The sequence below is a fragment of the Uranotaenia lowii genome, chromosome 3 (assembly GCF_029784155.1).
Source record: "Uranotaenia lowii strain MFRU-FL chromosome 3, ASM2978415v1, whole genome shotgun sequence".
In the NCBI taxonomy this organism is placed as follows: Eukaryota; Metazoa; Arthropoda; class Insecta; order Diptera; family Culicidae; genus Uranotaenia; species Uranotaenia lowii.
The window spans coordinates 216,859,958-216,886,857 of NC_073693.1; the positions used below are offsets into that span (position 1 = coordinate 216,859,958).

At 39.7% G+C, this 26,900-nt stretch overlaps 5 protein-coding genes across 7 annotated transcripts; 2 read left to right on the plus strand and 3 right to left on the minus strand.

Annotated features, from left to right (window-relative positions):
• Positions 1 to 983: 983 nt before the first annotated feature.
• On the minus strand, positions 984 to 2,873 carry LOC129757930 (28S ribosomal protein S30, mitochondrial). Its single transcript, XM_055755330.1, has 2 exons — positions 2,315 to 2,873; positions 984 to 2,250 (listed from the first exon to the last, which is right to left on the minus strand). The coding sequence occupies exons 1-2, from the start codon at positions 2,764 to 2,766 to the stop codon at positions 1,020 to 1,022; spliced, it is 1,683 nt and encodes a 560-aa protein (XP_055611305.1). The 5' UTR covers positions 2,767 to 2,873; the 3' UTR covers positions 984 to 1,019.
• Positions 2,874 to 3,221: 348 nt separating this feature from the next.
• On the plus strand, positions 3,222 to 4,305 carry LOC129757936 (peptidyl-prolyl cis-trans isomerase NIMA-interacting 4). Its single transcript, XM_055755341.1, has 2 exons — positions 3,222 to 3,403; positions 3,969 to 4,305. Exons 1-2 carry the CDS (start codon positions 3,325 to 3,327, stop codon positions 4,283 to 4,285), a joined length of 396 nt encoding a protein of 131 aa, XP_055611316.1. The 5' UTR covers positions 3,222 to 3,324; the 3' UTR covers positions 4,286 to 4,305.
• On the minus strand, positions 4,290 to 6,460 carry LOC129757931 (protein-cysteine N-palmitoyltransferase Rasp). The gene is made up of 5 exons (XM_055755332.1): positions 6,263 to 6,460; positions 5,883 to 5,988; positions 5,082 to 5,821; positions 4,794 to 5,011; positions 4,290 to 4,730 (listed from the first exon to the last, which is right to left on the minus strand). Exons 2-5 carry the CDS (start codon positions 5,980 to 5,982, stop codon positions 4,316 to 4,318), a joined length of 1,473 nt encoding a protein of 490 aa, XP_055611307.1. The 5' UTR covers positions 5,983 to 5,988; positions 6,263 to 6,460; the 3' UTR covers positions 4,290 to 4,315.
• Positions 6,168 to 13,813, plus strand: LOC129757934 (E3 ubiquitin-protein ligase RNF180-like). 3 transcript variants are annotated; one of them, XM_055755339.1, is made up of 4 exons: positions 6,193 to 6,313; positions 10,978 to 11,068; positions 11,144 to 11,354; positions 12,878 to 13,813. In XM_055755339.1, the coding sequence occupies exons 3-4, from the start codon at positions 11,322 to 11,324 to the stop codon at positions 13,259 to 13,261; spliced, it is 417 nt and encodes a 138-aa protein (XP_055611314.1). In that variant the 5' UTR covers positions 6,193 to 6,313; positions 10,978 to 11,068; positions 11,144 to 11,321; the 3' UTR covers positions 13,262 to 13,813. The 3 variants fall into 3 exon arrangements, with proteins under 3 accessions (XP_055611313.1, XP_055611314.1, XP_055611315.1); XM_055755340.1 differs by having other exon boundaries at positions 10,978 to 11,064; XM_055755338.1 differs by lacking the exons at positions 10,978 to 11,068; positions 11,144 to 11,354; positions 12,878 to 13,813 and adding an exon at positions 8,736 to 10,924 and having other exon boundaries at positions 6,168 to 6,313.
• Positions 13,814 to 14,034: 221 nt separating this feature from the next.
• Positions 14,035 to 17,176, minus strand: LOC129757932 (protein krueppel). The gene has a single exon (XM_055755333.1). The coding sequence runs from the start codon at positions 16,926 to 16,928 to the stop codon at positions 15,579 to 15,581; it is 1,350 nt and encodes a 449-aa protein (XP_055611308.1). The 5' UTR covers positions 16,929 to 17,176; the 3' UTR covers positions 14,035 to 15,578.
• Between the last annotated feature and the right edge of the window lie 9,724 nt (positions 17,177 to 26,900).

The following is a 26,900-nucleotide window of genomic DNA, read 5'->3' on the forward strand; positions in this document are numbered from 1 at the left end:
TACCTGTCGGCCACGTATGGGATTCGAACCAAAAAGTTTTCTTGACGATACCGGGAATCGAGTACGCCTGGCATATCAAAACCAGACTCGCGCCAGCTTATCCGCTAGACACATCGGCGCTTCGCAATTTTGAATGCCTGTTTGATACGTATGTATTAAATAGAGAGCGAAGTGAGATTAATCTCATCAACAATTGTTGGCCAAAATTTCTTTAACCTTGAGTATCATGTCCACATTCCGTCTCGCGAGGGCGCGAGGTGAAGTTCAAGGGTGTAATCACCGAGCTGAGTCTGGTGGCCTTGAATATTAAATCCAGTGCTCAAAACGCTGATCCAGGCACAAAACGCTAATTTGTCCATCAATTTTCTGCTAACACATTTTTTTCTCACAATTTTTCTGGAGAGCTGACGTTAAAAAAAAATTATCACCTGCTGGAGAACACTCGCAAGACTAATGAATGACACATAGTGGAGTTTGTTAAATCGTTAGTTAACCGAACATTTAGTGCGATAATAAATTGGGCGATTTAAAAAAAATTCCGCGTCAAAACTTCAAGCCAAAAATCCATCAACCAAACAAGGAACTTTGTTGTAGACAACTGTTTTTTTAAAAGTTACCACTACTTTAAACTCAAATCATGTAAACCTAATTGAATAACATTATTTGCTCGCTGGGAACATCCTTTCAAAAACCCACTATTGATGTACGAAATAAATAAATCTAAATTTGCATTTGGGTTTCAATACTCTAACTCATCTCAAATAACGGGTTTTTAAAAACGCCTCGCTTTACAAGCTTATTATTATTCATTACCTTTGAAAGTTTATGAAAATTAGAAAAAAAAATGCAAAATAAGCCAATAATTGCAAATGCACACAAAACGTACCTTCTACAATTTTTCAACTGTTGAAACTTATAGACGTTCATGGATTTTATTTAGGACAAATGCATGTCATCAAATAAATAAAAAAAAACTTACTCACCAATAAATCGTTTAATACACTACTCATCTCTCACTTCTATCGTCTTACGTTTGGATAGTAAGTGGCTTCGAATCGAGGTTTGCTCTTGGGTCCACCTGGTCGAACAGCCCGAGGAATATACTTGAGGGCATGTTCGTCCATCCGCCGCCGGTACATGTCCTGTCCCAGCTCGAATGGTCGCCTCTTCGGTTCCATGGGTCGCGTTTTGTGGTCCACTTTGTAGATCTTTTCCCACTGGTATATTTCCGGCACCAGTCGATGACGGGGCCGGTTGGAGGCGATCCGTTTGTAGGAGTCTTCCATGAAAACACGACGTTTTTCTTCCAAGATGTCCGCTATGCGGGTTTCGGTTTTGCAGAGATAGGGCTTCAGTTCGACGCCTTCACGCGCCTTAGGGACATTGCAGTAGAAAGAAATCAAATGACAGAGAACGTCCTCATTGAGGCCATGAATCTTTCCAGTTTCATCTACGTGGTCAAACAGTTGGAGTTCTTTGGTTCCCCAACAACGATTGTAACGTGGATTGATATCCACTTGATCCGAGTGGACTAAGGTAGTATTCATTTGGTAAACGTAGAAGGACCAATTTTTGCCATCGGTGATTACGGTTTGAGCCGACAGAGGATATGTGAGTTCGTTGAAAGTTGAAAACCCTTGATAACAGGCTTGTCCGAGAAGCCAAGCATAGCTAGAAAGAATACCTTGGGCATGGAGAGCTTCTTGCAGATCATTGACAGCGCAGTACGCAGGGCGAATTATCGAATGACTACGCCGCTGGAATGAAACTAGCCCGAATTCGTGTTGATCACCGGGCCAAAAACCGGGAACAGTAGTGGCATGACGATGTTCTGTATGATAACCGAGCACATTTGGATCATAACGAAATTCAGGTATGCTGATTCCATCAGTTTGTACGTTTAATGCCTCTAGTGGTTCAACAGTTATCGGTTCCAGAGGTAGCTTATGCCTAATGGCAAGATACGGTTTGCCTAAATATTGAATCTTTCGATCTACTGGGTCATTCGCATAGGGACGTTGCCAATCGATGCCCTCTTTAAGCTTTCGCAGATTCGGTGGAGGTGGAGTTCCGCCTAGAAACCAGAAGGCTTCATGGCGTGGCTCGTGATCCACTTCTACCTCATTTAGATGACTGTACTGTGGGGCCAGAGCGTTTATCAGAATACGATTAATTCCTTTCAGTAACGCCGTTGTTTGTAACTCTTCCCGTTGTTCAAACGAGAGCTTTTCATCCTCAAGCTCTGAGTGGCTGGGAATATAAAAAAAAAATTTAAACGGTATTTACATAACAAGATTAATTAAAATTTAATTACCTGTATCCACTCATTTCGAAACCGATAACATCTTCCAGCTCCCCGCGAAGTTCATTCAGTAAGCTTTTTGCCTGCTCGTTCAGCTGTTTGTAGACACCTTCCGGAAGTTCACTCTCCAAATGGGTCCGGGTTGCGTATTGCGCAAACGGAAGCACATTATAAGGAAACTTCTGGTCCGTGATCATGTTCGCTTTGTAGCCGTAATACTTGGGCATGTTGATTTCGAACAGCTTTTCCTCGACGCTGCTCAGCTGTTTGATACGCTCGTGCCATGCTTCTGCTTCCCGTTTCTTTTTGGCCTTGTAGCTCAGATCCTGAATCGGTGGGTACTCCGGCTGTTCGCTGTACTCCTCTTTGGGGTTCGCCAGGGCACGGGTGCTAAGTGGTCGGATTCCCCGCACGGATTGCAGAACACGCCGCAAGTGCCCGTAACGAATGTGACCGGATAACATTTCGGAAAATTCGAATCACACCGGGAGAAAATACGTAAATAAATCGATCGCGATTACGAAATTGAAATTTCAGAATGAACTCGCGCAAGCATGTTGCACGCTAAAAGCGCACCTAACAAAAAGTAATTAAATTATTGCTCGAAGAATGGGTAATATCTATCATATATCTTGAAATCTAGAATATGAACCAGCTCAGAGAAGATGAATATGTATGCCTCTTTTGGTTGAATGGTTCTCATGAACTATGACTATTATCACTCGAAACAAAATCGTTTAATATGAAGTACATATATATCGATATCGTTGGTCAACATTACTACTCCATTTGATTATTAACTAATTTTTTCTTTTAACACAAAAATCAAACCCTTAAAACAAATTATTCCATCTTTTCGTGCACCCAATAAAACTCCGAAAGCGACAAAAGTTCATCAGGGTTCATCCTTGAGATCATCGCTTCGGATGTTTACGTTTTCAAAATACAAAAACAACATCGGTAGTGTGCTCGCGGTTGTAGTTGGTTACGATTTTAGGATTAAAACAAGTTAATAGTTAAATATGCCTCCCAAGAAAGACGCTAAAGGTGGAGCGAAGGGCGGTGCTGCTGGTGGTAAAAAAGGTGGCGGTGGAGAAGAAGGTAAAATTTCGTTTTCGAAACGCCCCACCGTTATTTCTTCTATTGGTGAACGTTCTCTTGCCTTTAGTGGCGTTAAATTTTTCAATTATTTTGAAAACAAATGTGGATCTTTTAATAATAACGTTCAACTGAAAAAGCTTATAAAAGAACATCTTTTGCAACCTCATTTCTTATCAACACTTCTAAAATCTTATAACATCTTTATATTATAATTTCAATTTTTCTTTTAATAAAAAAAGAGACATCTGTAATATAGTCATTTTTGTTATTTAAGTTTGATAGAATATTAAGATTAGTTTAGGTATAAGTAGTATGTAATTTAGGTACTCCTTAAGCGGCTTGACCAGTGGAGTATTAAAGAAATAATGTAAATAGCAAACTTATGAATAAATAAAACATCAAAATCAAAAAAATCAAATGTTACTGATATTCAAAATTATTACTTGGCAGGGTTGCCAACTCTGGCATTTAATTCTCGAAAAAAGTTTAAATTTCTTTGATATTAAGCAAGCAACTGTAGATTTTCTATTTTTTTTTAATTTATAAGTTTTAAATTTCTCAACAGGTGCCGCCAAAGAGAAGAAGGGAGGTAACGCCGTCAAGGTTCGCCATATTCTGTGCGAGAAGCAAGGTAAAATCATGGAAGCGCTGGAAAAACTTAAAGAAGGTCAAAACTTCAACGTGGTGGCCACGAACTACAGCGAAGACAAGGCTCGGCAAGGTGGCGATCTTGGATGGCAAATTCGTGGCGCAATGGTTGGACCTTTTCAAGATGCTGCCTTTGCACTGCCCATTTCCACGATTAATGCCCCTAAGTACACGGATCCTCCAATTAAAACTAAGTTTGGATACCACATTATTATGGTAGAAGGTAAAAAATAAAAGCTGTTTTCTTATAAAAATGTATATTTTTCAAAAATACTTTTTTATCGAATCCCTTCGATTTGTTTCGACTGATTTGACCCACTCTCCTGTTCTGTAGAAACAGTACGCCACGGCGTATAATGCGAGGTAGTTATTTAAATGTTCGTAATAGGTTCGATGAATATAGATGTATCCGACATCCTCCCTCGCGAAGAAGAAAAAGTTGGATAGCACTGATAGAATAAATGCATGTGTTCCGACGATGGCAGCGATCTGTTTGTGTTGACCAAAAACTTGCTTCACCAATCCTTCCAACATGATACAGATCCAGTTGAGCATAGACCAAATCATTACGAAAGTGTATAGTCCATGCCACACATATATGAACACAAATGTGGTCAAGCTGGCCATTATTTTACGAATCCCTGAAGACGTTTTTGTACATAATTCCGTGTAAATGTATCTGTAAGAGATTTTTTTTTAAATACTTTTCATTTCACTGTAGAAGACAATTGAGCATATTTACTTGAATAGAAATTCATACAATCCTCTGTCGAAAAACTTCCACATGTCAGAGTACAGGTGAACGCGCCCGATGCAGATTGGTTTTCTGGGCATATCTAAACCATCAAACTGACCAAAAGCTATTCCAATTCCATAAAAGACCACATATTTGATGAAGAAAAACTGACCCATCAAATATCCGAGCCCGTAGAGTACCCACAAGTTGACATCCTTGAGAAGCTGTAGGATTCAAATATTTGTTTTTTAAATATACCTAACTACAATTTACTTTTGTGCATTAGTGTGTTACCTTCAGTTCCAGAGGAATTATATTAATGTAGAAAAAGTGTTGACCGATTTCCATCACTATGCTCCAGATTAGGCACAGAAAGAGTCTCCATATCAGTTGCTTTAGCCTTTCCAATGTCTTAACGCTACCGAATGGTCGTGGTTTCAAACATTCCTTGAATCGGTCATAGATAATTACCGGTCCGTAAAGCAACAAAGGAAAGTAGAAAGAGTAGCTTATCAGATCCACGAACCGATACTGGCTTTCCCTCGTTTTATCCTTGCATCTATCCAAGCAGAAGCACGTGCATTTGATCACGTTCCACGATATGATGATACTAAACTCAAACAGCTGATCATTTTCGATGTCCAACAAGACATTCAGTTGATCGTAAAAGTACAGCAGTTTCACGCTATTGATCAAACCAATCCACAGGAAGGCTTTGACCCAAAGGATACTTGCCCTTGGGAACAGAAAGGTAATCCCGAAGAATGACACATTTTGTAGAAATAAAATGGCCAACAATTTAGAATTGTATATAAAATAAATCGAAGCGCATCCAAGCAGTGCCATAATCAGTGATCGTTGCTTAAGCCGCATAATTCGTACAAACTCCAATGCAACCGCATGTAGGCCGAAGACTAGCGCGTTGCTAATTGCGTATTGTTTGTTGATCTCCCATTCGAAATCGTAATCGTCTCGGCGGCGTCCGTTGAAGATTGACCAACCTTCCTCCAAATAATAGTAGTGATGTAATTTATCTGTAAGAAATTTATTATTATACTAATTTAGAAACTTCAAGGAATATTTCAAAATTCTCACCGTTACTAACTTCGTAGTTTTTGTAGAACGAATACAGTAAGCATGAAATATAGAAAATAACACACAAAGCCGTGTCGAGGGTAATTTTTAACCGACCCATTGCGAACTAAAAGAAAGAAGTTTAAAATTTTAAAGTATTAATAAGTATTATTATTTTTGAAAAACTGGCAACATTTTTTCATTCGATAAACCTTCGGCAGAGATGAATGAAATGAATATTTCCAACTCCGACAGCTATACAAACATTCCCGTTAGCGTAGTACGCACGGTTGTGAGTAAATCATTCTGAACTCACTACTACAACTAACGGTTGCAAAACATCAACAAACCTTCAGAGGAATTTCAAGAGTGCCTTTTTTTGAAAAGTTATTCACAATTACCGTATAAATTGATTCGCTAACTGCACCCAGGAAGACTTTTTCACTTATCAGGTAAGACACTTTACGTTATATTTGCGTTTACATTCCGATGAGAATTAAATAACTCCAAGCACGGGTCGGCTCGTCTCCTTCCAATCACGTTATTTTCATCAGATCTCAGAATGTGTTTTGATGCAGTTGTATGCGTTTTGTTTACAACGTGCTTTTCCAGGCAAACGTATCTCACACTACTGCAATGCAAATTTGGAGGTGATTCGGTTATGAGAAGGTAAATATTACCGTAAGGACGCCATTTACCGCCTTTCATGTTGACTATAACACCGCCCAGTTGGCATTTCCACTCCAATTGTTCCAAACCGCATGTTCACCATTAAATGGTGGACACCAGGGGTTGTCAACTGTGTTTCGAAAAAGTCTGGAAGATTTTTAAAAAAAATGTCTGGAAATGTCTAGATAGCTAAGTTTTTAAGGTGGTGACCTTTTTTTTAGTCGCCAGATCTCAATGTTGTAGATAACCACTAATCGTATGTTTCCGTCACTATTTGTGTCACGTACTTTGTCTGACTCTCAATTGAACATACATCTTCGAAGCATTATAAAAAATTTTCAAACACTTCTGAAATCATAATTCATGAATTTTAATCATTTCCTGTCATATTACACCACGACCATTTTCAATTTTCATAGATTCTTAGAACAATTTATGTCCTAAACTAAATGTCTGGAATTGTATGGAAGAAATGTCAAAAGTCTGGAAGTCTGGAAACCTCAAAAAATTTCTGGAATATGTATGTATGTATGGTTCCCCCATCGGTAGCAAGGTCCAGCCTATGTTTGTGTGACTTGGCCTTCGAATTGCTTCTCAGGCTTCCACGGCCGATGGTTCGTCGAGGGAAGGCATCCAACCTTCAGAGACCTACAATGGTTGGCAATCCACTCCGCTTGCCGCTCCGCGCTCCGATTAACCTCAGATGCATTTCCTCTGAAATATATGATTATTTATACAATGAAACACATCTTACCTGTCGGCAACTTATGGGATTCGAACCCAAAAGTTTTTCTTGCCGATACCGGGAATCGAACCCAGTACGCTTGGGTTACCAGACTCGCGCCAGCCTATCCACTAGACCACATCAGCGCTTAAGACTAAAAAGTCTGGAATATCAAGACAAAATCTGGAAGGTTGACATCACTAGTTGAAACCGATTTTTACCTACGATTGAACGAAGCTACTGAACACTATATACGTCCTGTGCATATATGAGTGTCCTTCGCTCTAACTCGCTAGTTTTTCTAACTCCTTCTTCAAAGTATCCTTCAAAATTTTCCTTCATTTTTTTCATATCTTTTTTTTATGCCTTTCGACACTCTACCTTTTTTCATTTCCCTCTCCATCTTCAGTTTACTGATTCCCTTTTTCTATGCACATACTTTTCTATTGACTTTTTATTCGCATACCCAATAACACCTTTTTCATTTTTTCGGGTTCGATTTTTCCTTCGTTATCTATCTTTCTGCATATGCGAGTTCTTTTTTTGCCAATTTTTATTATTTTCGTATTACCCATCATCCCTTTTCATATTTTTTGTCATCCAATTCCTCATTTTAACTTTTTATTCGTTAGTCTTCTTCTCTATTTTCTAGGTACTCACAATCCATCTTTTTTCTCAGTGCAACAGAATCCATCGTTTCTTTTTTTTTAATTCTATTTTATTTTTTCTAAACTCCATGTTTTTGAAAAAATATCTTTTTTCAAGACTCCTTTTTTCAATATTTTTTTTATAGAACCTTTCCTGTATTTCCCCTTCGATGGTTTGTAACTTCCTTCAACAAAAATCATGATACTACTCCTCTCAGGAGTTGTACCGTTTGTTCTTACGAAGTATCATACTGCCCCTCCCAACGGTTTGTATGTTCTTACTCAGAATCATCCTGCTGCCCCTCTCAGGGGTTTGCACTAATTCTTAAATACTGCTCCCCTCAGGAGTTTGTATCTGAGATCTCCTCTCAGGAGTCTAATGCCATCACCATGAAATCGGGTACTGCCCCTCTCGGGGGTTTGTACCTTCCGTCATTGAACATTCTGATACTGCTCCTCTCAGGAGTTTGTATCTTCCATTCTAATACTGCCCCTCTCAGGGGTTTGTATCCTCATCATGCTGCCCCTCTCAGGGGTTTGCACCTCATTATTCATTCGAATACTGCTCCTCTCAGGAGTTTGTATTACATCCGATGATCCTAACGCCTTTTAATAATAAGAAGAACTTAAGATATCCGAAAATCTTCACAACCATACACAAACATTTAAAAGGGCCTTTTTTTTCTAAACACGCTGCATCAATCCGCCATTTTCTTCAGCCTTCTTTCCATGCCAAAAGGTTTGTTTACCAGTGCATCAACTATTCATTCACAGTTAAAATATCGCATCACATCTCCGAACCGATTCAATATTCTTTTTCCAATCTTTGATAAGACATTTTCAGTCACCAAATCAAACTAAATGAACGCTCGCATCGAACCGACCGCGCCATTGTCGAAACCGACCGAATATTTTTCCATTCCGTTCAAGTTGCTGGCAGTCACAAAGCAAAACTTTTCTCGTGAAATTAATTAATATCATTAATATCATTGACATAGTCGGCAGATCATCTGCGGCGGTGGAGGAGATCTACCGCAAACTGAAACGCGAAGCAGGAAGGATTGGGTTGATGATTAATACATCCAAGACGAAGTACCTGCTGGCCTGCGGATCCGAGACCGACCGAACCCGGTTGTCCAGTAATAACAAGGTCACGATCGACGGCGACGAGCTGGAGATAGTCGAAGACTTTGTCTATCTCGGCTCACTGGTGACCGCAGATAATGACACCAGCCGTGAGATCCGGAGGCGAATTATCAGCGGAAGTCGTGCCTACTATGGACTCCACAAGCAACTGCGGTCGAGAAGACTTAGCCCTCGCACGAAGTTTAACCTGTATATGACGCTCATTAGACCGGTTGTTCTCTACGGGCACGAGACATGGATATTGCTCGAGGAGGACCTGCGTACACTCGGGGTATTCGAGCGACGAGTGTTAAGAACCATCTTTGGCGGCGTACAGGAGAACGGAGTGTGGAGGCGAAGGATGAACCACGAGCTCGCGCGACTCTACGGCGAACCCAGTATCCAGAAGGTGGTGAAAGCTGGCCGGATACGCTGGGCGGGACATATTGCGAGAATGCCGGACGACTGTCCTGCAAAACAGGTGTTCGCTACGAATCCGGTAGGAACAAGACGAGCGGGGGCGCAACGAGCGAGGTGGTTAGACCAAGTGGAGCGTGATCTGGCGAACGTGGGGTGCCCGAGGAATTGGAGAACGGTTGCCATGGACCGAGTGAATTTTAGGAATTATGTTCGTCAAGTTATGTCGTGAGACGGAATACTATGTAAATAAAAAAAATAGGATGAAAATCCCGTACAATAAAATCTCAGTAACATTTGGCATTACGTGGTTTGGGGCCGTTCAAATACCACGTGGACAGAAAAAATGAGATTTTGGACCCCCTGCTCCCTCTCCCTCCGTGGGCAAGCGTGGACATTTCCATACACCCCCATCCCCTCCCCGTAAGTTGTCCACGTGGTATGTGAACGGCCCCTTTCCACAACAACCATATGTTTGCATTGTCCCGGGTGACGATTTTGTTTGTTCATTAACAAAAAGTTTGCCCCTGTACCAGTTGAGAATTCGAAAACGCTGTATGTTTTCTGAGACCTCACAAATTATAATTTTTGGTATTGGAATGGGCCATTGTTTAAAAGCTTCTCGTAGCTATATAGCGAATGCCACGTGCATGTCAAATAGCTGCCACCATTACGGAATCTTTGAACCCGATCTTTTTAATCATTTATCGAAAATAATTTATAAAGGAGCTATTCAGAAATGCAGAGTATCAGTATACGGTGCAGTTAAGCGGTCTGAAACGTGTTAAAAATTGAATACATGAATACAACACATGAATGTAGTAGATATGTCTTGAGAAAAAGAATAATATTGAAAAACATAAATTGAAACGAAGTAAAATCAATCTGATTTCATTGCTCAATATAATTACTTCAAATTTAGTCATTTACTCAAATGTTTGGATGCGTAAAAAGGTTATTTTACCAAAGCTGTTTGATTCAAGTTTACAGCGTACCATAAATGATTTAAAAGCAGAGCAGACTAATTCATGCGATTAGAGCGTGTAAATCTCTAAGAGAAAGTTGAGTGCTTCGTGAGAGATTTGTTGGATGACGGATGGATGAATGCGTGACCGGAGAGAGTGAACTGGCATGTCAGATTTACGGGTGAACAGATGGGGATGATCGCATTCTAGATTCTATTTTCGAGAAGGAAGGTTAGAGTGTTTTGCTGGAGAATAAGTGTTTTCAAAAAGGTACCTAATTGGAACAAAAAAATGGAATATGAATTGAAATGTATTCCAGAAAGAAAGTTACCACAATGAATACAATTTGTAAAAGAATTAAGCACAAAAAATCGAGAATTGTTTATACGTATAAACAGTACTGCATTCAATGCCACTTCCCCCAGAAATTATCAAAACGCGATGGAATGTTTTGGTAGGTACATTCTTTCAAAGTACAAACCTCAAAATAGTGCGAAGAAATCGTTTCACGATGTATTAAACGAAATAAAAAATCAGAATTGATCCTCACTCTAACTTAATATTTTCAGGTCTTTCTAGACATTGGATTTTCAACGATATGTTAGCTGGAGCATTTGAACCAGTGTTCAAACTAAAACTGCGACTACAAAAAAGGGGTTGGTATGCATGGCAGAACTCCAATCTATTAAAACGATCAAATCGGCTAGCAAACTAAGTTCAAATGTTATTTTCAAGGCTTGCCTGTACGTTGATCCTAGGTTCAATTTCGCTGGATCTGGATAAGAACAATCAACTCAACCAAACAACAGGCCTGAACCATCACTTAATGGGGATGACTTCGTGGATCAATTTTTAATGACTATCTTTGAAAAAGAGAAGCGAATTTTTCTAGGAAACCGAAAATTCGCTCATAATGGAATTAGTTAAACTGGAGAATCGCCCAAAGGTACGTTCTAGTTAAATTCACAACCACCAATAAGTCGATCAATTGATTTTGACATCATCGACTATTGGAATGCATCATCGACTATTGGAATGAGAAACGTTACTCAAGTTCAAATTTGTACATCGTTTCAATATATGTACTTTCTGCACCTTCGACGCAGGTGAACAGGATGATTATTCAGCCAAATGACGCATATTTTATGCGACTCAAGAATTCGGCTTTCGGACAACATGATGAAATCAATAATGTTGATCAAAATGAATCCCGATCTATTGGACGTAGAGTTGCTCCTGGAGGACTACGAATAAATGAAGACTAGAGAACTATGACCCTTTCTAGAATTGAGGATTTTTTTTATTTCTAACTTGATTTATCAAGAAGGTTTTCTTGAATTGTTAATTTCGTTGCATTTGAATTAAATATGTATTTTTTTGTAATGAAATTTCATCTTGTAATCTATTATTTTGAAATAATTGGTATATTTACGTAAATAATAAATGAAACTTCTTCTTTTTAAAAACTAGAAAATAAATGATTTAAAAAAGGTTTAAAAAACTTTTGTTTGTGTACGCACAAATCCTTAAAATATAAATCCCAGGACAGGATCAAAAAATTTTCTTGAGTTGATGAAGAGAGAACTCATCTACATACAATAAGAACATTCGGAACATTTCAACAGTCATAATTTAATAAGAATTCATTTGGTGATGAAACAAACGATAACTAGGGAGAAAAGGGCATGATGCCCTCACGAGGCAAGAAGGGTTCTTTAAGTTCAAGTGAAACTGTTTATTTTTTCGATCACATTTTACTTTGTTATTTACTACCGTATAAAATACTTGGATTTTTATTTGAAAGGTGCGTGTTTTCTGAGAAAATATCATTTGGTTTCCATGTGGTGAAAAAAATTGATTTTGAGGCATCTCCAAAAAAATGGTGGATAATGTTGTTAGAAAGGTGAAGAATGTTATCATGTCAAACCAACAACAAACGTGGTGCCAGCGACCACTAAAAGGACTTCGGCAAGTCAAACTCACCATTGAACCATAGGTAGATCTACATGATGAGCAAGTTCTACTTACAAGATGTCGATTCGGATACAGCAAACTTATACGAAAACGTCTTTTTGAAAGTTAATTTTCTATATAACAACATTAGCAATCGCTAGCACAACTGACCCAGTATTTAGTTATTCATGACGCCTGGATCTCTTCCATGTTAGCAGGGAAGAAAGCCACGATTTGGTAAATTCCTGGCAAATTAAAATTTTACATGTTAGTATCGAATGACTGGCGTGATTGTGCTAATTGCGTATAGACGATCGCTGATGACATTAGCAATCGCTAGGGTAAAGTGTAGCTATGTAAGAACCTCATTTAAATAGTGAATATCCACTGAAACCTGCGTTTTCAACCAATTTAACATGTTTCGGAGTATGCCAGAATGAATCAAAAAAGCTGTGTTGCGCTTCTAAATAAATTAATTACCTTTCGCAGTTGTAATACATCAATTATGCCTTTTAGATCGTAACCATGATGGCGGTAGCGAAATGCAAAAAATGCGGAAACCAGTTGATAGAAATCGAGCAACAGTTTATTCTCCCGACCCACGCCAACCCATCCTCGGAAGTCTCTTCACAGCCTGAAGACGAGAGTTCAGAATCAGCCTCCTACTGCCCCACGGAAGCGGAAGGTTGCGAAATTTTCCTACATGAAGACCACCTCCCCGAGTGGATCACTGCCGAAATCGAGCAATCCCAGTGGACCAAGGGCAAGCTGAAGTGTGGCAAGTGTGGCCTGAAGGTAGGCTCGTTCGATTTCGTTTCCGGAACCCGGTGCAAGTGTGAGTTGAATTCAGTGTTGCCATCGGTGCATCTTATTAAAAGTAAAGTGGACTTGAGGAAGTGATATTTTGTTGGAACAACAAATGTATGAAAGTTTTTTTTTTCGCTTTTTTAATAAATATTTTTTATTTCAAACTCTTACTTTAAAAGATACAAAATATGTTTTTTTTGTGGTTCGCGATACTACTAACCTTAAAATTCTCCTATAGAAATATGTTCGGCGTTTCATGCTTTTTTGAGACAAACACAGTTTGAAACATGTAAAAGTGTGTGTACGTGTGTAAAAAGTTTCGGCTTCGAGTTAAAAACTTACGCTCCTAATATCACATTTCATTATTATTATATTTATTTTCATAAATATTAGAATAGAACGTTCGTTTTTTTTTATTGATAATGACTTTTTTGGGTGAATTTTTTCCAATTGTTACTGTGTACTAAGCGATTCGATTGATTGTTCGTTTTTTATTTGTTTTTCGTTGGTGAACAGTGCAGTACTTATTGGCGAAGCGTTTGAATTTTGTTACAAAAATGAATAAATAGCAAATAAATAGAATAAATTAGTTATATATTATTTTTCTTCTGAGCGCTACAACTAACTATACAAAACTTATGATGACAATTATATATTTGGATTTGTGCTTTTGGTCTTGACTAGATGAGATCAATGACTTAGATGACTTATGGGACTAGATGAGAGATCAAATGAAGCTGATTAATCTGAGTTTTGAACTAAAATTAAAGTTACGTATATGGGGTGACTGTTTATAAAATAAATTGATACTAATGATAGTTCTTAATTTAAATTTTAAAATTATTTTTTTATGTTTTTTTTTTAAATTGATGAAACCGACTAGGTTGACTAGAATCGAAAGTAACTCTAAACGGAGGCTGACTAGATTTGAAATCTACACTTAACTATTGACCAGAAGGATGTGACTAGAAATTCAACGGTGACTATTTCCTGTGCTGACTAGATCTACCATTTTTAAATTAAAATTCCCTTGACTGTGAACCTGTCCATTTAAAACTAGCTTTACAATTCATCGTTCAAGTTTGCCGTCTAACCTTTTCTTTTCTAAACGCTTAATATGGCACAATTTCCACTCGATTGCAAAAGCTGACCCCGAACCTGCGTCTGATGCTTTTGTCCGTTTCCGAAATAAGCAATTTGTTGACAAATGAAAAAATGAATTTAAATGGGGAACTGAGAAAAAGTAAATCATGCGACAAAAAGTAAACCTAAGCTAAAAAGATCTCTAAGCCTATCTCACTTAAAGTTTGTCTTCCATGCAGACAACGAAGGGGGAGGATATTGTCTTCCGATTTAGAACTAAACCTAACGCTGACTTTGGTCTAATCTATGAAAATCTAAATTAGTTTTTGGTTTGAAAGATTTTACACGGGTAGTGTGTGTTGGACTAGATGCACACATTTTGGTGATCCGATGCAATAAATTATTATATTAATACATATATTAAGCTCTTTCTGTTTTAAATAAGTATACTTTGCTTAAACCTAGGAGAATGACTAGATGGATACTCATCTTTGGGGTTTGATGCGGTAATTTTTCGAAAATCGACCGATCGAATGTACATGAAGTTTTGGAGGACGGAAGTTCCTGGATTGTGGCGATTTGAACTTAATGTTGAGGAGAAGAACAGTGGGGAATAGCAACACTCAAACAGAACTTTCAAAATTGCTAACTATAATGTGGAATTTCAATGTTTAAGTTTAGACAAGAATGAATAAAAGGAGGTTGAAAAAAATCAGAACAGAGTTTTAAATTCACCAAACAAAACAATTATTCGAAAGGAATAACAAGTTATGTTTTAATGAAAGACACAGTAGAAACATGAACAGAAATAAAATAAATAAAATTTAGAAACAAAGCGGTTAAGATCAAAGAGAAAAAACAAACCGAAAGAACATTCCGTCAGAGTCTTAATCTAAAGAAGTGAATAGATAAAGAGCTTGGCTCCACAGTCTTATTGAACTAACTAAAAAAAGCTTCATATGCCACTTACAAAATTGTTTATGTACACACAGTCTTGATTCACTCGCGCAAGTCTTTTGTTTGTTTGTTATTTGGTGTGATGCTGATTTAAACTTATTTCGGTTGGGAAAATTTACAGATAAACCAACCGAAAAATTACATAGATGTTGTTCAAAAGGTTTCGAAAATCCCTATGAAACCGAAACAAGTGTCGATGATTAAAAAATGAAGTAATGAAAGGTAACCATCACGTGTGGTTTTATTAACGTTAAGGCACTTGGTTCGGCTTCAAGGAGCTAGGAGCTAAAAAAGTGCCGCACTGTTCACCGCGATAATCCTTAAGCAACTATTCTAATGATTAGGCAACTTACGAGTTCTAGGTTCCTGCTCAGACAACCAAGGCGGTGGTATGTCGTATGACGGATGGTCCATTTCTAAGATGAGCCAGGGCAGCGGCAGCGATGTTTTCCTCCTCGGTGAACCGGCTACAGTAAGCAGACCGGATGTCGTCCATTTCGTCGTCCTCGTCCGGCTGCTGGTAATCCTCGTTGATCACCAGGGCCCGCTCTTCGTAGTCATCGTCCTCGTCCATCTCGCTGTGCTCAGCCGTCGAAGGTTGCGAGCTGGAATTGTGATAGTTGTGGTGGGTCAGCTCGGCCGGAACCGGAAGTGGAGGTGCGCTGGCCACCACAGTGAACACGGTCTGGGGTATTTCGGTCATGTGGTTCACGTACACGGTATTACTACTCTCGGCAGAATGATTGGACTCTTCCTCGCCACTGCTGCGATAGTTGGTGGCATTATTGATTGTTGCGTTGATTTCGCTTTCGGCACTTGATTGATTATGTTTAGATTTGCTTTTCGATTTGTTATGCGTAAGTTGATGTTTTTTGAGATAGGCAGGACGCTTGAAGGTTTTGTTGCACTGATCGCACCGGTACTTGCACTCCGGATCCTCGGCTTTGTCCGTGTCACCCTTCTTGGCAATTTGATCTCGTGGTTTGTGCCACCTGCGATGCGAAGCCAAATTGGCCGGACAATTGAATCGTTTGCTGCATTCCGGGCAACGATATTCCAAAAGTACAATACAAGCACAGCGATGCTGCGCTAATCCAAAGCAATCTTCGAATTCCAGACGACAAAGTTTGCAATTATAGGCACCAATAACGTTCGGAATGGTCGCCAATTCGGCCCGAACTTCATCCGATATCTCGACCAAATTAAACTGCGGATCGATGTCACCTGATTCACGTGGTATGTCACTGTTGATGACCTCTTCCAGCGAAATGATAATCGTACCAGATACGGGCGAGGTGGTCTCCTCATCAAACTTTAATTTTCTAGACGCTTTCGTACGACGTTCTTTGGAAAGCGGACCCATCGGAGGAGGGTTCTTTGAACTCTTGGGAGCCACACTGACCTTAACAGGTTTCACTGGTGTGGCTTCCTTCTTGATTTCCGCCAACGGTTCAACTTTGATCTGTTTGGCGGCCCGATTTCCGTCACGATTCTCATCATTATCCTCTCGGTATCTTTTCTTCAACGGCGACGGCGTCAGTGGCGGTGTAATTGCACCCCCGAAACTTTGCTTCACCGTCAAATCCAGCGGTGATTCGCCAGATACTTTCGTAACGGATCCAACAACACTAACATATTGCGCCTTGTAGCTTGGCGGCAGATCGGCCACCGTCGTCAGGAGGCCCATTGGAGGGCGTGCTTGGAGCTGCGTTGAAGCCATACTAGCATGTCACCACACACGGACACTTAACAAGCACTTATTGCTCTCGCCAAAACACTTTCAAACTATGCACTAAGTCCACTTAATTACTAACTATACTGCGCTCGGTATAATTAGGGTTCAAACAATACAATCTCAAAAACACTTCTCTTTTAACTATATGTATGTACAGAAGGAGACTAAAAGGAAAATTGCGCTCAACTTGTTTACCGGACCGAAGTCGGGCGGCGAATGACACGGATTTCGGTCGTATCCTTACGCTTTATATAGCGATCCGTCTTCGATCACCCGAACCGTACCACCACAACCAACGAAAGGATATCCCAATGTGTAGCGGTAAATCCGAACCCAACCCGAGTGTGCGCTATGAATCCCTCGCACCGTTGTGTTGGTGACGCCAACTTCCCCTTTTTGTGCATCATCACAAACCGGACCCGACGAAATATCACACCCGGCATCCGATCCGAATGAATGCAACTTGGTCCGGTGAGCCAGCCACAAACAAGCTAGCGGATTGCTGGAGAAGGTGCCATAACGAAAAACGGCACGCGACTCGATGTCGCAACAATAGGATTCAAGCACGTGCGGATGTACGAATCCCGAGTCGTGTATGCACCTTTTTTTTATCCTTCGTTCCTTTCGTTCCATTCGCCCTTTTTTCTCGATCGCTGCCGGGATCAAAACATGGAAAGGAAAATATATGGCAAGTCAGGCATGGCACCTCAATTTCGGTCCCCCGCTTTGGTGCTGAGCTAGTGAGCGAGCAGTTTTGTGTGTAGTAAGGCTTTTCCCTATCATCATCGTTATGTCTAGTCCGTCCATTCGTCTGGGTGTTGCTGGTTTTCGGGGTGATTCATGCTCAAACATTTTCCCCGATTATGCACGGATTAAGGTGACTAGTTGAGCACAGCCAATAGTTTTAATTTATAGAAGTGAAATTATGTTTATATTTTAAAATATGTGATGAATGCAATAAATACAGAGGACTGTATCAAACTACTTTTATATAAAAAAAAAAAAAAAATAGAAAAGTACGTTCGATTAAAAAAACGAACACAAACATATGGGATCTCAGTGAAACTTCATGTTTCTTTGAAGAGATCTAATTTACTTAACTCTAAGGCGTACATCTTTCAAGGATATTATGGCTAGCATCTTACAAATGCTAAAACCACCAGACCACAGAAAGAGTACTCTGTGTGCCGTGATCGGGATTCGATCTCATGGACTCTGGTTTAGAAGACTGGAACGCTATCCTCTAAGCCACGGCCGGCGGCCGTTGGGGCCGTTGTGTTGAATGTGGTAAATCTGTCCGGAGATGTATAAATTTTGAATATTCTTTAGTAAAAAGCTATGGCCCTTTTTTTTAGGAATAATAATTATATTTTATATTGTGGCTTAAAAATAACCGTTTGAACTTCTTATTTGGTTTAGTAAATGGTACCTACCTACCTAAGGGTCCGGCGCCGATTGACCGACGTGTAGGGCTGAGTTAAAAAGATCTCCACTCAACTGTGCGGATTTCAGCGGCTAGACCACGCCCGCCACGAGTTTCTGGGTCTGACTCTTCTTTGATGCCCATTTGGACTCCAGTCAAGCGCAAATTTTGTTTTCATCTCTCCGCAGCGTGTACCCAATCCATCTTCACTTACTTTCCCGAAACTCGATTTCTAGCGCCTTTTGATGACACCGGCGATAAAGTACCACGTTTGAGATCCAGTTGCCAGGCCACCAAAGCGGATGATTGCGCAATATCATTTAACCTTGGCAGCAATTCACATAACCTTGCAGTTTTCGCATCGTCGCCACATTTCTGATCCGGGCTTCGATGCCTTTCTTGGTATCAGGCTTAATCTGGCTACCAAGATATTGGAAGCTTTCCACTTTCTCATCCTGCTGCCCAGCTACCACGAAATTGGAACGATTTTCTGTGTTGATTTCCATCGACTTGGTTTTTTCGACGTTGACTTTGAGACCTGCTGCCTTGGAGCTTCAGGTGAGGTCGTCAAGTTTGGGTTGGGTCTGCATGTCCTGTTGTCTTTGGGCGAGCAAAACAATATCGACAGCCAGGTCAAGGTCGTTTAGTTGTTCTATTGTCGAAGGATTCCACGGCTATCTTCGATTTGGTCTACCTACAGTCAATCGTAAATGGTGGACGCAGAATAAAACTGTTTCCCTTATGAACCTGTGTAGTTTCAACATCTCAAACAGAATTATCAACGGTCTATAAACCAATATTCGTGACGAAATACTATGTAAATAAAAAAATAACATCTTGGATCATTCAGATTCTCCTTTTTAGATTCTGAGTCAACTCGAATTTGCTTTGGGATCGGAAAGAACATGAGATATTTCTTCGAGCTTCTTCAAGGCCCGGGCAGTCATTAGTGATTTAGGCAATACTGCCTAAATCACTAATGACATCGGGCCAGCGTCTTTCGGCTCTCAGCTATAACCCAGTTCTCCAACTTGAAGTACTTATCGAACATGGCAAATTTCCCGATCATTGTCCCTCTTTCGCCCCTGAAGTAGAGAGACTCAATCGCCGTATTCAGTTGCTTGATGTTTACTTCTAAGCGCTGGAAATCGTGATCTGCTTTGTCAGGCGTTTCTCTGATCTCGGGATCTCAATATCGATAATCGCCTGCGATATCATCGGCCGCTCTGGGTAACTCCCTTTACGTGCTAAAGCAGTACTTACACACACCTATACTATGCTCTTACGAGGTCAGGGGCAAAGGCAGACCAAGGAAAAGGCATCCTATACTCACACCCATTAGGTGGCCAGCCCAGTAACAGCTAACGAAGCTTCCCCAAGAGACTCGCCATGTTTTAACGGGACGGATGACGATCTAACTCCTCAACTACTGACTATTTTAAGGATATTTCACTTCGCCTTACAAAGGCAGCAGAGGAATGGCCATCGTCTCTCCTACGTCGCTTCGAGAGTTCTACGAGAGTATATCCCAAGCTGGCCGATTTGGGTGAAAACGTCTAGAGAATCAGAAGACTCGTGCAGACGACATGACCCTCGTGATGCATGAGGGGAGAACACTGAACAATTCTAGAGTTTGTTTTGATTAGGTCGTATGAGCCACTCAACGAGTTCCGAGGAAATCGTGAGGAAAATTTGAAAACACCTTTTTAATTCTAGTATTAAAACTATTGATCAGAATTGTCTGAAAACTTGGCTTCCAATCGTTAAATGGAGAAAGAATATGCCTGTGTATTTGATATGGGCATTACTTTTGTTTTACAAGTCAACATGTACTTACAACCTTTCGCATTGATGGTTTGGCGCAAACGTCGTTTTGCTAACTTTTGAATTCTATCTTGATAAATAATTGAATATGCCCAAAACTTCGCTATTCCGTTTGAATTGTGTGTAGTAAAGATAAGAACAATCTGAAGCACAAATACCTTTTAGAAGTGCCTGTTCAATGGTTCCTTGAATCGGTGCCGCGCCGGAATTTCCTTCGGTGAAATGTTTCTATGAGACAGGACACAATTAGCTACCACCTGTGTCTCAGTTGATCCAGCAAGTACAGCGTAAACGTTTCCAGCGCTAACAAATTGTTCAGGAAGTACACTATTGTAGTCAAAAAAATATATGAATGTCTCGGCTAGTAATATCTCACTTACCCAGCAAAAGTTTAAGCCACTCGTTCTTCTAAGCCGCTCACACACTCTTACAACCGATTTTTATCTGATTTATTTCACAAAATTTCATGCACTTCCTTCGAAAATGCAAAAGGACCGAACAACCAATTAGGCGAACTGTTGTTTAGGTCCTTTCCTTTTGTACGCACGGAAATTTAGCGCAACGCAAAAGGTCGATAAAACCAAATTGCACTCAAAAATAAGAAAAGAAATATACGTCTAAAATTCAAATAGTTTTGTTGAAATTAATTAATGAATAAATGAATCCATGTTTTTAGTAAATAAAGAATAATTTTTTTACAATCATTTGCAGTCTAAAACTCAATTTTGTTTATAATGGTTCATACGAAGTAATCAAAACAAACTCTAGAATTGTTTATAGCTGTTTCGGTTGAATGCATCTAGGTTAGTGCGGGGAAACTTCAAGATTGTTCATTTTAACTGGCTGATTATTCGGACTGTCTGATACTAAATTTTGAGGAACGCCTCAATCGACTAAGAAGATGTTTATTTGTTAATCTATGCTAAGTAACATAAAAATATTATCCGATATAAGAAACAGTTACCGTCAACTGGGACATCATGCAACTCTTTTCAACTTAAATGGCATCTTAAAACTTAATGTCCACAGATAATCATGCCGCTCGTATGTTCAAAGTTTTATGGTTGTTGAGACATCAAGTTGACGTAGTCAGAAAAATTATTGGTTTCACCAGTTATTTTTAAAATTAATAAAAAAGAAGTAAATTATAACAAACTTTGTTTTTAATGAAAAATCAAATGAAAAAGATTGAAAATTTATAGTTTTTTGATATGATTTATGATATCATTACGCATAATTGCTGTAATTTTTGGTTTTGTTCAAATTAAATTTTACATTGTTTAAGTCAAAAATGTTATTGAAGAATAAGCGTAGGGGAGCTGCATACATTTAGGGGTAAAAAATACTACAAAAAGTTATCTTAGCTAAAATCATAAAAAAATATGTTTGGATAGATGAAATATTTGAAAAAAACAAACGCGTGCAAAACGATCATATTCCAGCATATGGAAATGAGATTTAAAAGGTGAATCTTTGATTTGCATTTTGATGCTTTTAGCCCAGACTGGTAACTGAATTTTAAAAACATTTATTCGAAAAATATGGGTATTGTCCAAAAAAAACATGTCCAACAGTGTTGGTATAGTATAATAAAAGAAATATAAAGTTTTTAGGTGATTTCATTAAGCCGATCCGTCATACTGGGTAGAGTTTTTTACGTCATCGGAAAATGTAAAAATTTGTGCGTATTGCTCGATATTGCTCGATTTTTAAAAATTTTCTTTGAAAACCTAAAACATAAAAAAAGTATCTCAATGTGTGAGAAACTATGTCATCATTATTTTGTTATCACTAGTGTTGTGGTATAAAAATGTTGCATCCAACCCTGCTGTTGCATAATGACGGTACTTCAAACGTCCAACTTTGTTACTCTGGTAACCCTAGACATATTTTCCGATGCTCATTTTTGCACTCACCATAGCAATAGCAGCTCAAAACTTCCTCTGCTCGTGGGGATACTTTCTAGCAAACAAAATTCAACAAGAGCAAAAAAAACTATAGTTAATTATGATTAGTAGTAAATCCTTGCAGGGACCCGGTGCGGTACGGCGCTCCGTTTTTTCGTGGCCGTGTTGCGTCGCCTGGTTGGCGTGAAAAATAATGGAAATTTATGCGTGTGCTGTTTTTCCAGGCTGCGCCTGATGAAAACACCCTGCTTGCCGATCGTGTACCGGATCGGTAACTTGAATCAATTTTTGCACCTGGACGATGACGTCTTTCTCGCTCACTCACCTTTTTCCTTTCTCTCTATCACTTCTATCAAAGGATCGCTGCGGAATGTGCTGGTGTTCAGCATCAGCTCCATTATTTAATTGATCGCCAGGTTTCTATTTTTTCGACTAGTTCTACCTTAGCCACTCACCGGGAGGGAGAAAAGTGCGGAGACAAAGCGAATCCGATAGGGGTGTGTTCCGGTTTTTTCGTTGGTTGGCTGGATGGATTTTGGGCAAGCTGCGGGAATTGCAATACACCAAGAGCAGTTTGATGGGCCCATCCAGGTTGTAGGTTTTTGACTTTACTGCCGTCGAGATATATGGGTTTCCGAACGAATGGCGAGGTAGATGTTCGTAGATTGAAGTATAGCTATGCGGCTCATCGGAACAGCTGCTGGGTCTGGTCGATTTTCTAGTTTTTTCTCCTATTTAGTAGGTAATCTGATAATGAAATGTCGGTGTCAATGAACTCTTGATAAGCCACGCGCACTCCCAGACACGTGCTAAAATTCAACAAGGTAATTTTTTCTTAAATTTCAGAACCTAAGTTCTCAATCCAAAATCAGATCAAAATTTTTAATTCAGAAATTTTAATCAGGACTCAGAATCGGAATGAATTAGATTAATCAATACAAAGACAAAATCTGAATTTAGAGTTAAAAATCTGAATTCAGAGTTAAAAATCAGAATTTAGAATCAGGCTAGTGTTGACCTGTGGTGAAAGAAAAATTGGTATGTGATGATAATGCTTCTAAATAAAATTCTACTCGCTCATTTTTACCTTCTTCCATTTCTTCTAATTTCTATCCGTCTATAAAATAATCTTGAAATGATCTTTTCTAAAAAGGACATAACTTTTCACCAATAAGACTGATACGTGAATTTTCAAATATAAATAACGGCGATTACATTATTCTTAGAACCAGAATCCTAAACCAAATCTATTATCAGAATTTAGAATTTGTTGCCAAGTGATGTATTTGTGTTTTCGATTTGGAATTGATCAATTGCGCTACCTACGATGTTGACTCTTCTGAAGTGATCTGGACGAAATCTAGTTTTGGATATTTTTTTCTTTTTGTGCAAAATTCAGAATCGGGATAAGGAAATGAAATTATTTTATGTAATTAACACCAGGTTTTGTTTTCTCGAGTTCTATGAACATTTACACAACCTTTATTGAAAAAATAGATGAGATTCAGCAAAAAAAAAGATTATTCTACCGTGGTAGACATTAATAATTTTCTTGGAAATGATTGAAAAAGTGAACTTAAACAAAATAGGTTTTGATCGTCTGTAAACTTAAAGTTTATAACCGTTTATTTGTATGGCGATTTATATTAAGCTGCATACCGGTGAAAGCTATATTTTGTTTGAGTAAGAGTTTCAATTGAGTGTTTTTGTGGTTTTTCTCTGTTCACTAAAAGTCAAAACTTTAGATCCAAACAATACAAATTTATAACATTCGATTTCATAAATGATAGCAAAACTTTGCTACTAGCCGTATCTCAAGATTCAAAAACTAAAAATAAAATATGATCCAACAATAAATTCCTTTTGCAACAATCAATTTTTTTAAAAATGTTTTCTTATAAAGCAAATTCAGTTGTTAAAGCTTTAATTTATTTTGGAAAGCATTTTTACGGCAATTTTTTTTAAGAACACAGCAAACATGAATCATTGTGGTATTTTTTCAATACTTGATGTTACTAAGATTTAAATATCTTACTTTATCATTTGGTTTTTTTTTACTATTAAAAGGAGATTCATTTGATGTTGTTTGCGAAATAAGATTTAAATATCTTACTTTAACATTTGTTTTTTTTTTACTATTAAAAGGCGATTCATTTGATGTTGTTTGCGAAATAAAAATCAGTTTTATTTAGCTGAGTCGCCATCAATATAAATTTTAAATCTGAAAAATTCTAGCCCTAAAACATAATGAAAATTAAGTCAAACGCTATCAAAACTGCCCCTCGCTATGTAAATTTACAAGTTTGAGATGGTAGGGTAAGTTCACCTATTTTATAGCTATACATTGTGATAGAATTAAATATTTCATAAGACTAGGTAACAATATTTAGTTTTCCAAGTATCGAATTTTTACTTGACTAAACAAAGAATACCCCTACCTACCTAAGGGTCCGGCGCCGATTCACCGACGCATAGGGCTGAGATAAAAGACCTCCACTGCGATCCGGAGCAAGCGTCTTCACTTGCTGCCAGCCTAGGTTCTCGTCAACTGTGCGGATTTCAGCGGCTAGACTTCGCCGCCACGAGCTTTTGGGCCTGCCTCTTCTTTGATGCCCATCTGGATTCCGGTCAAGCGCCTCTCTGCAAATATCGTTTTCATCTCTTCGCAGCGTGTGCCCATAATCTATCTCCACTTACGTTCCCGAATCTCGATTTCTAGCGCCTTTTGATGACACCGGCGATGAAGTTCAACGTTTGAGATCCATTTGCCAGGCCACCAAGCGCGGATGATGTTCCGCAGGCAGTGATTCACAAAAACTTGCAGTTTTCGCGTCATCACCGCATATGTGCACCAAGTTTCACACCCGTACAGCAATACGGATTTGACGTTTGAGTTGAAGATTCGGATCTTAGTTCGTAGAGAGATCTGGCGTGAGCGCCAGATGTTTCGGAGACTCGCGAACGCAAATCGGGCTTTTCTGATCCGGGTTTCGATGTTCTTCTTGGTACCACCATCAGGTGTAATCTGGCTACCAAGATACTGGAAGCACTCCACTGTCTCAACCTATTGTCCAGCTACCAAGAAATTGGAACGATTTTCTGTGTTGATTTCCATCGACTTGATCTTTCCGACATTGATTTTGAGACCTGCTGCCTTGGAGCTTTCGGTGAGGTCGTCGAGTTTGCTCTGCATGTCTTGTTGTGTTTGGGCGAGCAAAACTATATCGTCTGCCAGGTCAAGGTCGTTCAGTTGCTCAATCGCTGAAGGATTCCACGGCAATCCTCGGTTTGGTCTACAGTCAATCGATCTAGTCAAGATCTCATCCATTACGATGAGAAAAAGCAGCGGTGAAAAAATACATCCTTGTCTCACTCCAGCAGTTACCGGGATTGGTTCGGACAAGACACCGTCGTGCAAGACCTTGCACGAAAATGCCTCGTACTGTGCTTCGGTGAGATGGACTAGTTTCTCTGGGACCCCTCGTCGTCTAAGAGCAGCCCAGATGTTTTCGTGGTTCAGTCGGTCAAGCTTTTTCGACATCAACAAACACCAGCAGAAGAGAGTCCTGGAATTCGTTGATTTGTTCCAGTATTATCCGTAGCGTTGTGATGTGGTCCACACATGATCGTCCGGATCGGAATCCAGCTTGTTGCCGTCGGAGTGTAGCGTCGATTTTCTCCTGGATCCTGTTCAGGATCACTTTGCAGAGTACTTTGAGAGTTGTACAGATCAAAGTTAAGCCACGCCAGTTACCGCACTCTGTTAGGTCTCCTTTCTTCGCGACCTTTACGAGGATACCCTGCATCCCGTCGGCCGGGAATGTTGCAGTATTCCAAATGTCAGAGAAAAGACGGTGCAACATTTGTGCTGACAAGGCAGGGTCGGCTTTGAAAATTTCGGCAGGAATGCAATCGATTCCATGCGCTTTGTTGGATTTCATGTCCTTGATTGCCGCTTCTATTTCAGCCAGCGTGGGCGCTTCCGAGTTGACGCCATTAATGCGACTTACTGTGGGCGCCTCGAGCTGCGGGTTCTGTTGGCCATTGCTATTTGTAACTCGGAAAAGTTGTTCAAAATGCTCAGTCCAACGTTTGAGCTGATCTGTTCGATCTGTCAGCAGCTGACCTGCTCGGTCTTTCAGCGGCATTCTTGCGTTAGTCCTTGCACCACTAAGGCGGCGAGAAATATCATATAATAATCGGTTATCTCCAATGGCGGCGGCTCTTTCTCCCTCTTCGGCTAGGGAGTTTGTCCAGGCTCTCTTGTCTCGTCTACAAGCTTGTTTAACTGCCTTTTCAAGCTCCGCATATCGTAAGCGGGCGGCTGCTTTGGCTGACCCGGTACATGCCTGCTCAATTCCGATTTTCGCCTTTCTCCGATCATCGATCATCCTCCAGGTTTCATCCGACATTCATTCACTTCGTCTTCCACAAACTTTACCGAGAGTACCATGGCTCGTCGTGATAAAGGCATTCTTGATTCCACACCACTGTTCTTCGACTGTTCCGTCTGTCGGCAGCTCCGAGGCTCGGGATTCTAGCTGTTCAACGTATGCCCTTTCACCTCTGGATTCTCCAACCGGCGGACGTCGTATCGACACCCGACTTTCTCCTCGCGCCGTTGGACACGCGCAACTCTCAGTCGTATCTCGCCAAGGACGAGGTGATGGTCAGATGCAATGTCTGCGCTTCGTTTGTTGCGTACATCAAGAAGGCTCCTTCTCCATTTTCGGCTGATGCAGATGTGGTCAATTTGATTTTCTGTTCGGCCATCTCGGGATACCCCCCCCCCCCCCTTATGTG